The sequence below is a fragment of the Lepisosteus oculatus genome, chromosome 6 (assembly GCF_040954835.1).
Source record: "Lepisosteus oculatus isolate fLepOcu1 chromosome 6, fLepOcu1.hap2, whole genome shotgun sequence".
In the NCBI taxonomy this organism is placed as follows: Eukaryota; Metazoa; Chordata; class Actinopteri; order Semionotiformes; family Lepisosteidae; genus Lepisosteus; species Lepisosteus oculatus.
The window spans coordinates 27790718-27808849 of NC_090701.1; the positions used below are offsets into that span (position 1 = coordinate 27790718).

The 18132-nt window shown below is 42.5% G+C and overlaps 1 protein-coding gene across 2 annotated transcripts in view; it reads right to left on the reverse strand.

Moving 5' to 3' along the window:
- zc3h3 (zinc finger CCCH-type containing 3) overlaps positions 1-18132 on the reverse strand; it is a 110240-nt gene that overhangs the window by 16235 nt on the left and 75873 nt on the right. For both annotated transcript variants that reach the window (XM_015354297.2, XM_015354296.2), the window contains 5 exons: positions 14114-14289; positions 5648-5732; positions 4882-5040; positions 4397-4466; positions 340-471 (listed from right to left, as the gene is read on the reverse strand). In XM_015354297.2, coding sequence (XP_015209783.2) covers positions 340-471; positions 4397-4466; positions 4882-5040; positions 5648-5732; positions 14114-14289 — 622 coding nt within the window. The remainder of the gene's footprint in view (positions 1-339; positions 472-4396; positions 4467-4881; positions 5041-5647; positions 5733-14113; positions 14290-18132) is intronic.

Below are 18132 nucleotides of genomic sequence, written 5' to 3' on the forward strand. Positions count from 1 at the left end.
CATGGACGTAGCCTCTACTTGTTCTTACTTGTCATCCCTCATACATATACTTATAATCTGTAACCTTGCTTGTCTTCATTGTCTGTATTTTTATTGTGAATCACCTCATCATCTCAAAGGTAAACTAAACTGACAAATGTTGATTATTTTGCTCAAGTACTCCTTTCCTTATTAAAAATTCATTTACTCAACCACACAACATCATAAAACATCAGCATGCCTTATGCAATAACAGAAAGCTACAATCAAGCACACAATTGGGCAAAAATAAAATACTGGGGAAGCAGCAGTTATCAAGGCCCAGAGCTGACCACCTCTGCACTAGACCACGGACTGTACCTTCTCTCCCAGGGGGCAGTACCCCCTGACGAAGTCCTGGCACACAGCAGCTTTCCGGGACACATAGACGTGGCTGTAGGGACAGCTGTTGTTATTGCAAATCCCCTTCAGGAAGTATGAGCACACGGGCATCTGGGGGAGTAAAAAAAATAGCCCATCAATTGTAAACCAGGGGTTGGCAAACTATGGCCTGCGGGCCAAATCCTCCCCGCAGAACTTCTCTGAGTGGCCCACAGATCCCTACTGTTTGATTCTTGAGGGTTACTTTTTGCATCAGATATTGAAAATCTTCCACTACTGGCCTCTACTTGTTAGCTCTGCTGCTCTTTCTCGGCATAAACAGTCAATTGCAGAACACCTATTGCACGATGCATTTTACTTTGAGCCTATCAGAAGCCAGCTTTAGCCTAGGTTACATACGCCTGTGCTACAACTGATTCTTACCGTAAATACATTTGGATTTTTGTTGCCTACTGTGATTGGCTCAGTCATGCAAATGACGTCTAGTGTATGCTATCTTGTTTGAAAGCAGGTAACGATTTCAAATGGTTCTAAAAGTTATAACTGACAAGAGGCTAACTGTAAGTTATTCTTGCCATGTCGAAAAAAAGAAAGATCAACGCAGGGGGTTGAAAATTCAACGACAAATGGTCAGAAGAGTACTTTTGTGTATGTTGGAAAGAAAAGGTAAAGTGTCTTATCAAGAGACAATCGCCGTGATTAAAAAATACAACATAAAGGGGCATTACAACACAAAACATCAGGTTAAGTTTTCAGAATACACAGGAGATGGACAGAGGGAAAAATCAGAACAGTTGAAAAAGTTGCGTCATTGGCCAGCAAAACCTGTCCAAGAGAAAATTTCAAAGAAAATGTTGTGACGACCCAAGCTAGTTATCGAGTATCACAGCTTCTAGCAGCAGCTGGCCATCCCTTCGCAGACGGCGAGTTTATTAAGCAGTGTATGCTAGAAGTCGCAGAGGAGGTGTGCCGGGAGAAACACGACCTATTCCAGTTGGTGAGTTTATCGGCTAGAGGATTTCACTCAGATGGCCCAGCAAGCTTAGTAAAACAATTTTAGAGGCCCTTGCTCTAAAAAGCTTGCTGACCCCTGTTGTAAACCATCACCTGTGTGACCTGAAGACCACCGACAGCACAAGAGCAGCAGCCTGAAGGACTTTCTGTTTCATGACTGTGAACAGAAGGACTGTTCTCTGCATCTGCTTTCTCTCTTATCTGAACACAAATAATACAACCTGCCCTCAAGTTTTTTTCTTCTCTAAAGTGCTTTAACAGTAAGATTTGCTTTCCTCATCTTGTTTCTCAAGGCCAAAAACCAACAGTAGCTGAAGGGAGTAGGTTCTCCCAAAGCCCCTGCACAAACACAGAGCTTTTCTGTAACAACTAACTGGAAACAGCAGAGGAAGTAAGTGGCCAAGCTATGAGTGGACATTCGCTATGGTGCCCTTTTATCTCAGAAATAAACAAAAGCATGAAAACCTGGATAGTATTGCAGGTGGAAAGAGTGAAGAAGACAAGGCTTCCAGGTCCGAATTCCTGTTTGGAAATACAACATTTCCATTGGTCTGTACTAATGTCTGATTATTGCTCCATTCCATTCTATGTTACATTCCATGTTTAGACTGCTGTGCTGCTGTACCACTACAACTCTCTAAGAACTCATTTGTATTGTCCTTTCTTTACTCGCCATACACACCAGCACACTGCAGCTGAACAGCTGTTTGATTGATTTATTAATCAAGTTTTTTGTTAAGGGATATTAAATTCTCCAAAAATATCTGAACCCATCCAACACTGTTACGTGAATCAGTTTTATTAAGACTAGAGGGTGAGGGACTGAGATAACAAGAGCCTTCTTCCAAAAACACAGGCTGCAGTTATGTTCCTGCCAGTTCACAGGATCTTTTCTTTCTTTTATTCTTAATGTGAGTCATGGTTCTGGGAAGAGGCGCTCCACACTTCAGCCTTAACAGCTTGAGTTCCTGTTGTCTTGAATGTTGCACTCAATGGTTATTGCAACAGCACAAACACTTAACATCTGTAAAAATGACGGTAAGTTTAGATCCAGTGCAAGTAATATTAATGGCCATTTGTGACTCTAAACTCCAGTGCAGCCCTACTTGTTAGCTTATCTCCAAATGAGAATTACATCTGAACTGGGGGCTTCAGATAAGATTGTAGTTTTGAATATTACATTCAGTCCTTTCACTACTCTGCGGAACACTTCTGCCTAGTAATTAATAATATAATTAAAACTGTAATTGGAATTCCCTGTGTGCAGTTTAGCTAATTTTTTTGAGTGCTTTTTTCTGATGTACACTTCATGTTTATTTATATGTACAGTATCTGCAGGGGTCCTCCCCTTTTCCAACGACTTCCATAAGTGGAATATCATATCTACTTAATTACCTGCTACAGAAATGTTTGTTCTACAGCTATCACTGTCTGGTGATGCACAAGATGTGAGGCCAATGGCTGTCTCTGGGGGTACAGTTTCAGGGTAGATCCAGGACTCCTCTGTCCCCTGCAGCAAAGGCTCAAGATCGAACACAGCCCCCATCCCCCCCACTGCCCAGCTTCATGTGGTGTACACATGAGACCAGAGTGGGGCTAAATTAGGCCCGAAGAAAGAGGGTTGGGGAAGCAGCCTAGTATTATCTCCTTAAGATCTCTTTCTTTGGTCTTCCACAAGAACGGGTAACAACATGCATAGGTGCAGCAGGTTTCTGATAGGGCGATCTACGCTTTTGGCAGCACTCAGTGCTTGGACCCTGCTTTGTGACAACTGCCTCCTGACAACGAGGCATCTGGTGTAACACTGAACCTTCTGGGATCAAGCTTAAGTGTTGATTTTGTTTCTTTCTTCCCAAATGCTTCTGCCATTTTGCTCACGTTCATCTGCATATGTACAGTACAGCCAAGGCTTTTGAGTTTTTGACATCAGTTCATGCATATTCTGTAGACAATGTGCAGATTTAGAAAGCACGTGCTCTGTTTGCGCCTTTCTCTAACAGGTGAAGCTAATTCTGGGGAAGGGGGTTTTTCTGAGAGGAGGATGGAGAGTGTGGCATATATTTTTTCCCCCTATGTTTTTCACAAAAAGATCTGAGCAGGGCTAACTTTTATGCAAAAGCTCTCTTTGGTATGTGTACCATAACATTGAAGAAAACTGAAGAAATCCTAATATATCTTATATTTCTACATGAAATGTGACAATGTCTATTGAAATTGTTCCAAACGTTAATAAAAAAGGCATTTAAGAAAGTGTGATAGTACTGCATGTTCAGAGAAGATAGAGGCCTTTGTCTGGGCCTCATTCCCCCAGAATGATGTAGGTATGAGCTGCTGCTCTTAGTCACCCGACTAGTACCTGGAAGACAATTAAACTATGGAAGTGGAACTGTGGTACTGCGGGTTTTGTTTGAAAGGTTTGTGAAGAGTCTCAGAGAGAGTCTGAAGTAAATAAAAAATGGTTGTTGCTTTTTTGTGTCTGTTTTCCTGCACCCAGCTATTTTCAAATAATTTTTTTAATTCTTGAACTACACACAGCTGGCACAATGCCATAGTGGTTAGCACTGCTGTTTGACACCTGGGTTTGAATTCCGAGTGGAGTGCTTTCTGTGTGAAATTAATCCCTCTGCCCACATGGGTGCTTCCACAATCTAAAGACTATGTTCAGGATAAATGTTGTCTATAAATTGCCTGCATATGAAAATGTGTGTGAGTCTGTGTGCCCAGCGATGGGCCTGACATCCTAAGGAAAGAGTAATTACCAAAGAGATTTGAACAAGAATAAACTATTTCTTTGCAACATTAACATTTTTAACAGACCCTATGTATATACACAGAGGTTAATAAATCTAGGGTTATTAGATGTTTCTGCAGTGTCATTAGACTGTTTGTTAAGAATGCTTTGCAATGAAATTGATAATTTTTCTGAAAAGAAAAATGAATAAACAAATATCTTATGTTCCATACTGAGATAACTCCTTGTTTTCCTTGTAAGTGCAGTACCGACATATAACTGTTTGCTCACCTTGTCTTTGGAGACTTTATGTGAGAAGGGACAGGTGCCGTCAGTCTGCTTACAGGTACCCCTCAGGAACCTGCATACACAAGTTAGGGCGTCAGCTCCACTGTAATCTCTCATTGTTGCTATTGGCAAAAAACTGCACTTGTATGATCTTTGTGGTTGTTTGAACTGCTCACTTACCCAGCATTCTGTAGGTATTTTTTTTTTGTTTACTGCAGTTAAGAGAAACAATCTGATAGGAAAAAAACACTGTATAAGGTTTAAAACTTTTCAGTATTTTTCAATGTATTTCTATATAAATCAATGAGTATTTTTGAACAGTGTTAAAACACACATTATAACAGTAATAGAAATGTGTGACTGTACATCTGAAGCTCCCCAAGTCACTGGGCTGGAGGTACAGTATCTCACTGAGGCGACAGGTTCTAGTCATCCAGTCAGTTTGCAGCTAGCCCGTGGATGAATAGCTCCATAGTATATTCCAGTACCTGGTGCAGACAGCCACCTTTTCGGGGTCGTGGATGTAGGGGCAGTCCTGGCCACGGTTGCACTTGCCGAAGCGGTTGTAATACATGCAGTACTCCCTGCCCTGCTGCTTCTTCAGCCGCGCCTGTCGGATGATCGCCAGGCTGCGCTGCACAGCCCGGCTGCCAGAGAGAAGACACACGCATCAGCACAACAACAGTGCAGCAGACTCAGCTCACCTGCATCAGGCAGCTTGGTCTTGGGCATGGACACGCTGTTTAAATGAAGGATGAATGTGTCAGCCGACAACTCTAGGGCACAGCTACGGTGAAGTGTCAGCTCCCAACTGGGAAACAATGGCACTTGTCAAATCACAGGTCACTAGGACCAAATATCTGGGTTTATCTGGGAATCCTGCCTAACGTTCCACAGACATTGCATTCAAAACCTCCTGGCCTGTAGCAGTGACCAGCCTGCACAGAATGCTGGACCTCCTGTAGTTATGGCTGTAATACAGCATTCATAAAAAAGAATTCTTCTAAACTTTTAACTAATAATCTTATTCTTAAACAGTTTAAAAAGTTCATTTTTGCAGTTTCCTGTTTTTATTCTTAGACGTATAATCTTTAGTACCTGCTAGGTACCACAAGTATAAGTGCAGTGAGTACTGCTCCCTGCCATCACAAAAATAGGAGAATCGACCTTGAAACTTGGTCAGTTTCTGAATCTGCACGTGGAGAACAGGCAATGCAATGAAAGCGGAATGAAGGTAAAAGTGAGTTGGCCCACCTGGCAATGTGTCGGCTCGTGGAGGCCCTGCTGGAGCTGGTGGGCGTTCCTGGGATGGAGCTGCCAGACAGATCGGCCCACTTCCCTGAGGGAGAAGGGAGAGGCGTGTTGGACAGGACAGTGTCTAACAGACTCCCTCACACTGCCAGAAAACATCCATTAGAGGGAAACCTTTATAAAAACACGTTTTCACCTGAAAATAGGTGCTCAGCATACAGAAACTAAGCAGTGTGACAAAAACACACAAAGATTATATTTGACTCCATGTATAAACTTAGGCAGTGAGTCAGTGCTATCATGGCGGTGTTTTTTCTTTGTAAACAAAACGAGAATCAAAACCAGTAGAACAAATATCAAAGCATGTCAATTATTTTGCAAAATGACGTGTATATGTCAAATCCATTCACACACCTGGTACAAAGTAATGCTCACAATCAATATAATCAACACAAGGGAACATTACTGACCGCTAAAGCAGTGTAACATACAGCTGCTTTTTAGTTAATGCCTCGACAGATATAACTGAGCAGATCAAGAAGGCATGGAAAATGATCAGTATTAGCCTGAGTTCGTACAAGTTTGTACCACCTTTCATAATTAGAGATACAACATAAGAAACAACAGCAAAAAGGATCAACCTAAAAGAATGCATCTTAACCTCATTTAGTATCATACACACCAAGTCACTATTTCTCTCTGGCCTCATTATTTCATCTATATCTCTTGGGCTCATCCCTCTGGCAATGCACCTAGCCTGCAGTGATGTATCCAACCAATCTCTGCCCAGTGTCATCACAGGCCCCCTCCACAGCCCAGGGAATGTGTACTCTATCAGGAACCATGAACCTTCCATCTTCAACAGGAGAATCACTCCTCAAACTGGACTATGGAAAGGAGAGTCAGGTGGAAGAAAATGTATAGAAAATGGAAGAGATGGAGATAAACAGGATACAGAATGTCCAGACACTGAGAACATTTATCTACATCCTTCAAAAGTAATCTGCGTTCTCTGAACATCAGAGAGGTAATGAAACACATGATGCTATTCATCCCATATTGTTTGTTTAGATGCAATTAATTTATTTGTCATAGACTCTAAAGCAGCACGATTTTCAAAGACCTACAGCATGGCCTAGCGGAGCTTTCCGAGTCCCCACAACTCTATGTAAAAAGTGCTATTTAAAGAGCTTTTACAGTGTTGAATGTATCTATTTTTTGACACCCTTATATTGTTCTTGAGCTTGAAATAGCCCCTGGAGTTGGACTGGCATGGTACTTGTATTACTGGATTTAGTTAATAGGCTGGTAGGGCAGAGTTTTGAATATTGATTAAATGTTCTGGTATCATCTTGATGAATTGATCCCTCATTATGGACTGATACACTTGAATGATTTTGTTGCATTATACAAAATATCCTTATGAATAACAGTTGACTGGGAACAGGTGATGAGGTGATTTAACCTCTTCATGGACAAACATGAAGAAAATCAAGAAAGAAAAACACAGTATGGAACCAATTTGTACCATGTATGAATAGAATAAAGCCTTCATCCTGTAGTACTGGAGGCTGGATTAGGTCACCTCAGGTGGAGTCGCCAGCAGTTGAGTCAAGTTGTTTTTAATGATGAATTGAGGCTTTGTTTAGACTACCCTGAAAGATGTCTGCAAGTGTGGTGCAGAACAATACATTAATTCTTATGTACTGTAAAACGGATCAACTGATAGAAGGTCCAAGTGTGATGATCTGAACAGCTGTGTCTAGTCACTACAGAACTCCTCTTGCGGTGCTCGATGGCAGCCTCACTACATGACACAGCACTGATCAAGTCCTTTCACCTCACTTATTCCTTTTACATGGGATCATCTGGACATGACAATATTCCAGCAGAAAAGAAGGCACATAGACTTTTGCCTTAACTTTTAAAGTGGCCGGTACCATAGCTAAGTTGCTCTTATCTTTTGGAGACTTCCGCTTTTCTGGGAAACTAACTGTACAGAGAATAGTGGGCATTACATAATAATTGTCTCAGATAAATTTCAGAATCTCAGAAATATTTGAAAGACAACCATACGAGTATGTACACATGCAGAAGCCCACAGAGTTAAAGAGCCTTCATGGAACAGTCAGGTTTTCCTGCAGAAACAGAGTCTGCCGAAAATTGAGCCACACTTTTCAGTACTGAATATCAATATGTATGTGTCACACTGGAGTAGGTGTATGTGTATGTGTCACACTGGAGTAGGTGATCTGCAATTCAAGCTGTTTTATTCCATGGCAAGTGCTACACCGAGATGTAATATATTTCGATTTTGCTAGTCTATTTTGAGCTTTCTACAAATATTAGGATTGATTCCTCCAAGCTTCAGATGGAATGTGGCCCCATTCTCCTGCCTGTTGGTGGGACAGAGGCTGTTGTGTGTGTAAGCTGGACACCTGAACCGTTGCTTACTGGCAGCTGAACTGAGAAAGAGCAGGAGTCGGAGAATAGAGAGATCAAGAGACGGGGGGGGGGGGGGGGACAGAGTGTAAGAGAGAGAGAGCACATAAGAGGATGATTGAGTGAGATTTGATAGCATGTAGTCATTCTGCGGGACACAATGGAGCTGTCACTTGCTCTCTGAGCCGACAGCCCCCGGCCCATCTGTTCCACTGCATGTGAGCAGCCGCCATCCCCTGCCCCCCGTACTGGAGCAGAACACAGCAGAGCGGGGTAGGGGTGAAAGACTGGGGGGGGCATCTCCTATCTGTCCCTTGCAGCCCTCACGCTTTCTGAGCACCAGGCACTGGCGATGACACTCACTCATCCCCAACATCTGGCTGTCTGACAAGTTTACGCCAGCCCCTGACAGTTTTGTTTTATTTTATTGCGATATAATAGAGGATTAAGTGCGCCTCACAGCCGCCAGGGGCTCTGCTTATGTGCCTGTACGTAGCTCTCATGCCAGCTCGGGGAGCTGCCTGGCTGAGTCCTGACAAGACGACATCACAGCTTCCCTGCCAGGTGAATGACAGCCTGAGAGGAACGATATGATTATAATTACAACAACGAGAAAAGGGAGGGAGCAAAGGAGGGAGAAAGAAATGTACGCACACACAATCACAGGTGCAAGTCTCCGAAAGAACAGACCACTCAGCACCTAAAAGATGTTGACGTCTGGGGCGAATTTCTCTAAGTGAGCAGTAGTAGTAGGTACGAGGATTTCTCTCTGTCTGAATTTCTGGCAAGAACCGAGCTTGTGTGAAAAACGCCTGTCACCTTTAAAAGAGTGCAAGTTACAGAGAACTCTTTTATCTGAAGGCAACAACAACTGAAATCGGATAACCAGCTTGCAAATGGGTATTTTGTGTATTCTGTGGAAATCACTCAAGGAAAAACAAAACATTCAAAACAAAGGGATGAGAAAGGAGAAAAGCATATTTCATAAGGCAGTGTAGAGGACTATATAGAACTTTGGACTACAGACTAGAGAGTATTTTCTATATAGAATACAGAAAATGTTGTACAGTAGTGAGAATTATACCCCATTTTACTGCAGAGGATGTTCACAATCTATTCTGCAGAACAATGCGGATGAGTGACTATAGCATTGTGGGTTCAAATCCCCAGTGGGACATAGCTGTTGCACCCTTGAGTAAGTCTCCAGTTGAGTCCATCATCATAAAGGGGGCTTTGCTTTCTGCTGACTATCTGGTTAAATAAGTGACTGAAACACATCTTCTCCCCTCCCTTCTTCTTCCGCCTTTGCCTGTGTGACGGATTCTGTTAGGGGGCTCAGTGGTGAATGGAAATATTTGGCTACTGTTTCACTGCGCTAACAAGCTTCCCGCAGTTACAGTGCTGCTTTGAGGTGCTGTCAGGGAGGCTGGCCTTTTATCTTGTCCGCGGGGAGTGCTGGCGGGAGTGTCAGTGTAAGAGTGCACTGCGCTGTGAGGGAACTCAGCCCACAGACTCCAGTGTCCGCTCTCACATGGTCCATTACAGTGCCCTCCATAGAACTGCCTCCCTCTGGATGAGCCACAACATGGTAACTCATCTTCTGCTGTGCTGGGTCTGCCTCGTCCCGGTGATTCCACACGACATAGAAGCACTATGGGTGTTTTTAATCACCCATAGTGCTTCAGTACAGTGAAGAACAGCATTTGTGATTATACAGAAGAAAGACATGCATATTATTAACTGAAGAGCAAAAATTCCTAAACCATGATGCTTGTCCAGAGAATCTCTTTCTACTATTTTCCTTTTTAAAATTATTCTACTTTTTTATACTTTAGATAAGATAAGATCACTTTATTGGCCATACACATTTTCTTGTATTAGGAAATTGTCTTTTCGCATACCCCAACTTGCTCTCCATGAGACACACAGACAGGGAGAGAAGCTTGAGGTCAAAGTGCAGGGTCAAACATTTATACGGCACCCCTGGAGCAGCTGGGGTTAAGGGCCTTGCTCAGGGGCCCAACAGAGTAGGATTCCTCTGCCAGCCATGGGATACGAACTGGCAACCTACCAACCACAGGCACAGATCCTTAACCACAGAGCTACAACCCCCCCCCTTTGTAAGTGATTAAAAGTTAAACAGTCCTGTTGCTTACAGAAGCAGAAGAAGGGCAATCATATGTACTATTAGGCTATTTCTTATGTCATGAAGTCATGTTGTAACATTAGTTTTAAAATGACACCAGCTGTTGCACTGTGATTGGAGTTCAGTTCCAAATACAACTCACAACAGCAGGAACCACATCATCACCATAACAGTTTCATGCCTCAGTGTGGAAATATTTCCATTGATATCATGGGGCTGATTGTCTTAACTGATAAGATGAAGCGCCTTCTTCTCATATCGCAGGCGTGGCTGTGGAGTGCATGTGATGCACGTGACAAGGCCAATACCAAGCCAGCTAACTGACCTTTCCAAGCATTCCACTGCAGGACTTTGGCAAGGTAAGCTCTCAATTATCTGTTACCCTATTAAGTATTTAAAAAAACTAATTTTGATCCAGTTTTAGGTCGTCTTTATTTTGTGGAAAATGTATTTGATAGCCTCTTATTTGAATCACTGACCTGATATCAGGGGTGCTAATTGGCTTGAAGAGCAAATTTAAAACAACTGTACAAATTGCCTTATTAATTATTTAATAATTAATTAAATAGGCTCCAATACACTAAGAGAAAAGTTATATTTTACTGAATCTTACACGTCCCTTGAAACTGTATCACATCCATCCCACTGGTCTAGCTCATCAAATGGGATGGAAAGTACTGTACATGTAGGCCTCTCTGTAAAAAAAGCTATGAAGTAGCAGAACACTCCAGTGTAGGAATGAAAAATCCTGTGTTTAAAAGCCTACAATAGCCACAGGTGTCTGGAACAAACTATCTGCAGCTATCTTTCCGATGCTAATTACTTCAGAACACTAAAAAAAACATCTTCTTGGATCTCTCAGCTACTAACAACCAATTTAACAGTGGGAGCCAAATGACTCCTTGTTTGCAGCTTGTCTTATGTGCTTGTGTTCATAAGCTGTCTGTATTACCTCTTAAATGGCTAATTCATGCTTATAGTTGTTCAGCTCTGTAGAGACTGTGAAACTGCAGATCCTTAACAGAATATGAGCTGCTGTGAACTGAGTAACACTAAGGACTTAAAGGACTGTGAAGAAAAACAAGACCCAACAGATAAGCCACTGCGTAGTGATTTCCGGGCCGTGAGTTAGTGATTCCCCTAGCTCCTATGAAGTACTGAAGTCTAAGTGCTTTTCTCTCAGCTGTACTTTCAATGCACACAGGAGGCAGGAGGTTATATTAGCTCCCTGGTTTGGGGATTGTATGAGAGCCTGTAACAAGTTATGAGCTTATAGTCTTACAACCCATTCCACGTAACAATTTATAAAAAGAAAAAAAAACCTAAATTAAAGCTCAGAGGCAGGCAGTAATATGAGATTGCTTTACAGTTGCAGCAATAATAAGGGTTCACATTATCCTGACCCTGACCCAGAGAGGCAATCAGACTGCAGCAGTGAGACCATAGGACTGACAAGAGACTCAGTGCTCCATGCAGAGTCCCCTCTACACAGCAATGCAAGGAAACTAGAGAGATCATTCAAGAGAGTGGGCTGTGCTGCGTATTATTGACGCTCATATTGACTTATCTGAGAAGCCTCATCGAGCAGTTTCCTGAAAAGTTTTAGTCACCGAGTATGCACAGCAAGCAGCAAGAGGTTAGGATCCTCAATACTCTGAGAAGTGTAGAGAAGTGGCCATGTGCTTTATCTGATATTAATTTACTTTGTATAGGGATGGGCTTGTCCACTTGAACTCCTAGAGAGAAGGAAAAACCCAAGACTGCTTTTCCATTTTGAGACAACCAGATTTACTTTTAACATCCTTATTAAAGATCTCTATTACACAAGTCATAGAAACATCTGAACCATATTATCACAGTGCTTACAATATGTGGAGAACCCTTTTACATAAAAAAATTGCATCCCAGGCTGTAAAGAGCCTTGGTCCCCGAGCAGATTAGCACACAGGTCACGGGAGATAAAAGGTCTTTAATTTAGGTACTACTTGTTACAGGCTGGCTCGCCCCAGTTTAATCTCATGCTGCCGTTTGAGTACATATTCTCAATGAAAGTAATAGACTGGCCCTAGTGAATTGACAGATGACAGCTTTATTATTTCAGATAGGTCTGTGATTAGCCTGCCCGCAGTCCCAGTGTGAAGCTGTAGTGTGTTCAGAAACATGAATACACAGGGGCACTTTCAGACAGACTCCCAGCTCTCACACATAAAGACAAATGCACATTTACACAGCCTTGCAGGCACACACGCAAACAGAGCTGCTTCCTATTTGAAATGAAGCAAAGATAAACTATGTGCTAACAAATAGCTATTTAGGAAACCATAAATCCATAGCGTCCTCCTATACTAGGTTTGTCTCTCAACTCTTAAGCAATACATTGTTGACTGTGCTGCATCTCCCGCCTGCTCTAGCAATCAACTTCAACAATTTCTAAATTACTTAAGGATCGTCCATCCATCTCACAAATCCACTGTTAATGTATCTTCAACTGGTAATGTTAGTCTCTCTGTTAACTACCCAAGACTGAGAACTTCAGTGTATTAGAAACTCGCACATTTGTCTCCTTAATCCCAAATGCACAAACATTCTCTTCCATTCTCACAGGTTCTTAGACTATGCAGTGATGAAACAGACTTCCAAATCTAAAGCCAAGTGGTCTGTTTACATGGACAGGAGATGTCCTTTGGATAGAACTCCCTACAACTAAAAGTCAACCTTCAGAATACTATCCTCATGAGGAGTTCCTGCAATCAGAACTACATTCCATTTGTCTTTCCCTCCCACCCTGACAACCTGTCTATTCCCAAGGTCATCAAACTTTTCCATTGTCCTCTTCTCCATTTTCTGGGATGACCCTTGAACTGGAACCTTTCTTTCGTACTGCTGGCCACCTGATATACACAGCCTTCAAGCCCACAGTTCCCCTAACTGCCCACGGCTACCAGCCATACTTTTAACTGAAACAGAAACTGCAGTCATCACTGGCAAATACATAATCAACCACTCACATATATATGGCACCTCTGGCTATTTCAAGATCAGCCTTGCATCTCCTTTATTGCATTTCTTGCAGAAATTGCCCTGACATTCTACCCAGGAAGCATAGATGAAGAAGACCGTCCAACAGGCAAAGTGCCAGAAAAAAATATTTTTTCAAGCTGATAGTCCTCCATTTGACCTCCCTTGGCCACTTTTGCACTGACCTTATATTCTTGCACAGGGGTTCAAAACTTCCTACACTAAAAACATGTCTGTTGCCAAAATCAGTTCACACACTCCCCAGCCTCTAATGATCATCTTTTAGTTTCCCCACTCGATTCCCCAATCAATTTAGAAACTGTGATCTTCCACACTTCTGAAGTGCGTTGCCCAAATCTCCTACTCTTCAGCCCGTCTCCAACTCACCCTGCCTGATTTTCACACATTCTTTCCTTTCTGACCCCACCACTTTCCCTCTTTCTTTCTCACCGTCATATTTATGTTCCATTTTCTTCTTTTCTTTTCAGAAAATATTTTCTTTCAACATGAATTCGCTCCTGTACTTTTCTGTGAGCCAGAATAATAAATTACTAGAAAACTAAACTGAAACTCACCAAAATAATGCTGAACATTACCTCAAACTTACAACTGCAATGAGCTTCAGACTTTGTACTTGAAAACAGCAAACAGCTATTACTGTATATAAATATGATGTATTTAATTGTGGACATCACATTATCCACACTTGATACAGTATGAATGCTGGCAGAGAAAAAAACAGAACTGCAGAATTATATGCACACTGACAGAGATGCCATGTTAGAAACTGTATACTGATGCATATGGCCAGAGCTTCCACAGACACAGAGAGCTGTAGGCCACACTGGGAGACTGTGATGTACCTGCTCTGTGCTGGATGCTGCCGCTGCTGGGGACAGGCAGAGTGGGTGTCTTGCACAGCTTGTTGGCAGAGACTCTATACAGAGCCCCCCCGATCCAGCGCATGCTCCTCCCTCTCCAGGGCCGCTGGGGGGGCTGTCTGTCCTGGGGCGCACGCAGCCGGGTCTGGAGCACAGTCCTGGAAAGTAACAAATACACAAGTGCTGTCAGCCGCTCACCTCCATAGGACTGAGCTATGCAGAATCAAAAAGGATTTTTGGAATTTTTAAGGAGGTTAAAAAAAAAAGGAAATAAAAGGGGCACCAAACGGTGCGGAAGTCCTACGGCTCTCTCTCTAAACTTCGCAGGAAAATAATGAAGGCTCGAGTCAACAGACACTAATCCTTAAGTTTCAGATTCATTTGCATTTGACTGATGTACACTTTTTCACCATTTTCACTCTTTTTTTACCATGAACTGGAATGCATTAATTTATGAATAGTGTTAATATCATCAGTGGAGACCAGATCAAATCAACCAATGCTTACACTCTCACCTTAACAAACTCAGCTTTTATTAGTGCTGCTGCTCTGTGTTAGCTGCAGTGTTTAAAGCATTTGAGGAAGTGGGTGAGGGCAGGATAACCACATGGCACACTTTGCTGCCTGAAGTGGTGGGCGTGTGGCTATCCTTTGGTAAACCACAGAGGAGCGGTAACTAAGACTGGAGAATGACGTATGTTTAATCGAACACAATACAGAAAAACACAATTTCCCCTTTGTCTGAAAAAGCAAGAGGCTGTCAGGACTGGAGGGCGAGATTTTTCTCTTTCCTTCTCCCTCACTCGCTTGTATTTCTTCCCCGGCTCGTCACGGGCAGTGTCACAGCACTCTGCTAAATTGCTCTCCTAATGGAAAGGACGGCAGTGGTGAAACGGAGAGAATTGAAAAGAGAATAGGAGGAAATCAATGAGATAATAGCTGGGGCAGGGACCGGAGCACAGCGTCTGCCCTGCTCACACAGAGGGGGGCCACAGTCACCACACACACCTATTCCTCTCGTACACAACCTACTAGATTCCCCAAGCCCAGTGGACAGCCATGGAGGCACACACTACTGGACTGTGTGTTGTAACATTTTAAAACCTGGTTCACCACTAAAAATAGAATGATAAAAGGAAACTTCTTTTGTATAACTAAAGGTCTTAATATTTATAGCACCTTTTAATCTCGCAAACAACCCTGACACTTGCTTAGAATAAGTTATTGCCGTAAATTAGCAGTACGGAGTAGAGGTTAAGGGTTCTGGACCTCTATCTAATAGGCTACGGGTTCAAATCTAGGACTTTCCTGTTGCACTATTGAACAATATTCCTCACTCACTAGAAGTTACTAGAATTAAAGTGCACTGGTATATTAAAGGTTACTCTAAAGTCCATCAATGTAAAGGAGAATTTGTTCACAATCTTTGGTTAAAAATACATTGCTATTATCAGAGGAACCTTAGTGTTAATGCTCACTGATGGGAATTAGTGCTGAAAGACAAAGTCACTCATGGTCCCTCTTCACATCTTCAATCATCTCAATCATCATCTTTGTACTGTTTTTAAGTTCACGTAAAGATTTTCCTCTTGAACAGAATTAGAAGTTAAGAAGAGCTGAGAGATGACCATGGCCACCCACTCCAATCTTGTATTTCAGCCACCCCATTTCAAAAACCTCAAAATCCTCTATGAAGTCGTTTTTACATTTTAAACCGAACATACTAGAGAAAATCCAGGACACACTGTTCCTTTGGTTTCTGCAGATGGAGGATACTGTATGTGTGTACATGTGGGAGGGGGAAGAGAGGGGGGCTGATGGTTGAACAAGGAGCCCTCAGATCTCAGATCGTCTCCTTTCCTCTCACACAGTTCTCCTGTAATGGGAGGCATGAACTCTCGCTTCAAATCCATTTCTAACCCATTTGAAATACTACAGCAAATTATCTCCCCGTCAGCGTGCACGCGGGCAGCCAATTTCCTCCAAATAGAAGTGACAATACAACAGAATTTATCGCCATAACCTTGACTCCAAGGGGTGGAGAGGAAGTGAAGTTGTGGGTGGGTGTATGGGACTCTGAGTGAGCATTTGTGCAGAAAAAAGACTGTTCTGATGAGAAATGTTTAACCTACCAGTGTGATCAGTTTGTTATTCTTAAATCCTCTGCATTAATCCTGTTTGTTTTAAATATGTGTTTCCACACAATGACACCACTACTATCTGAACACCAACACTGAGCACAGAGAGGATTCTCTGAACATAAACAGTTTGTTGTTCATCTGTATATGGATTAGAAGGGCATTCCTAACTCCAAAATACCCTCTAAAATTTGTGGGAAGCTAAGTAAAACTTAGTGAGAACAATTTCATGGAGTTTGTCCTCTAAAATGTGACTAAAGAAGTACAATTTGCCTGGAAGACAAGGGTGAAAATGAACAAGTTTGAAACCTAAAAGCAAAAGAAAACATTCAAATAAGACAGAAATACAAATAAAACAGAAAAAGGTACAAAAATGAAATGAGGTACAAACAGTGAGACCTGCAGGCATAGGATAGCTGTGCAATGCTCATGGAACAGCAAACAACAATCACTGATACGATTCCTCATTTGCACATCATTCCTCAAAAACTGGTATTTTTAATAAACAAACAACAACAAAGGTTTGTAATAAGCATTTACAACAAAACCTCAAATAAAAGTTACACCAGCAGCTTAGGCTTTTCGCAGGTGGACCTTTAGTTAGCATGAACCCAGGACCTGTGGCTCAGGGGTAACCACTCTCATGGGGTAACTCTGTGTTCCACTGGTCTCTCAGCTCAACCACAGGATCAGACTGCTCTACCAACTGACAGGAGAACCAGGTCGGACAACTACTGAGCAACCCACCGGATCATGAAAATCTTAAACAAACATTAAATAAAAAAAATAGAAATGTGAATGTTATAACAGTATTCTAGCTAGGGGATTGATGGGCTAATTTTTTCAAAAGTAGATCTTGTTTAACTTCTTACATTCTTACATCCATAGTGGCAAAGATTAACTTAACATAAAGAATAAAGGGTGTCAGGAACCGGCAACCCACTGCAGTATGGCTCTAGAGCTGATTCTCTTGAGATCTTTCTAATCTGTTATTTATCAGCAGCCAAATGAAAGATAGAAACCAAATAAGCTCCTGCTGTGCAGAACCTTTCTTGCTTTGTGCTATCTTCCCCCAGTCCTGAATGTCTAAGAGCTTTCCCACAGAGCTGTCCTCTTTCCCCTCTGTTCATACTGGCACGGCTTGGCTCTGCAGCAGGTCAAACACCTACGGTATGAGTCCTCACCCCTCGAGCTGTGGCATGTTCCCAGCACAGCCTCTGCAGCCACAGTGAGGGCCGAGGCTCACCGATTCCAGGCACACATGGAGCTCTAATTTTCCTGGCCAGTAAGGAACAGTGATTCAATAGGCACATAGTAAGTTTCCCTCTCACTCTGAACTCCTTCCATTAGGCTGGGATGTGTTGTAATGTCAGTCTCAAATGAATCCAGCAGCGGAGCACAGTTTGCCCCTCTGCTGTTCTGCTGCGACGCCCTGCGAACCCCAGCTTATCAGTACAAGATGATGGGGGGGTTGGGTTGGGAGGTGGTGCTGGTGGGGGGCGCACAGAAGTGACTATGTTAATGTGAAATTGGCTGGAATGGCGTCTGCTGCCCTTCCCCTATGCAATTCCATTATCAGAGGCTCTGGGACTCTATTATATTTGAATCACATTTTCATAGCAATTTCATTTTAATGAAGGATTGAGAAGGAGAGCGAGGGGGGTGGGGGGGAGAGACACACAGTGACTGAAAAGATTAAAAGGGAAAGACTTGAATGGCTTCAATAAAACGAACAAATTCTCTCTCTCAAGCTTCCTTGCCAGGACAGATTCTGCATAACAATTATATCTCTTGCAACTCGTGCCCCATTGTATCTTTAATGGTCGGAAAATTAGATAAATACTCTGAGTGGAGTCCGGGAAT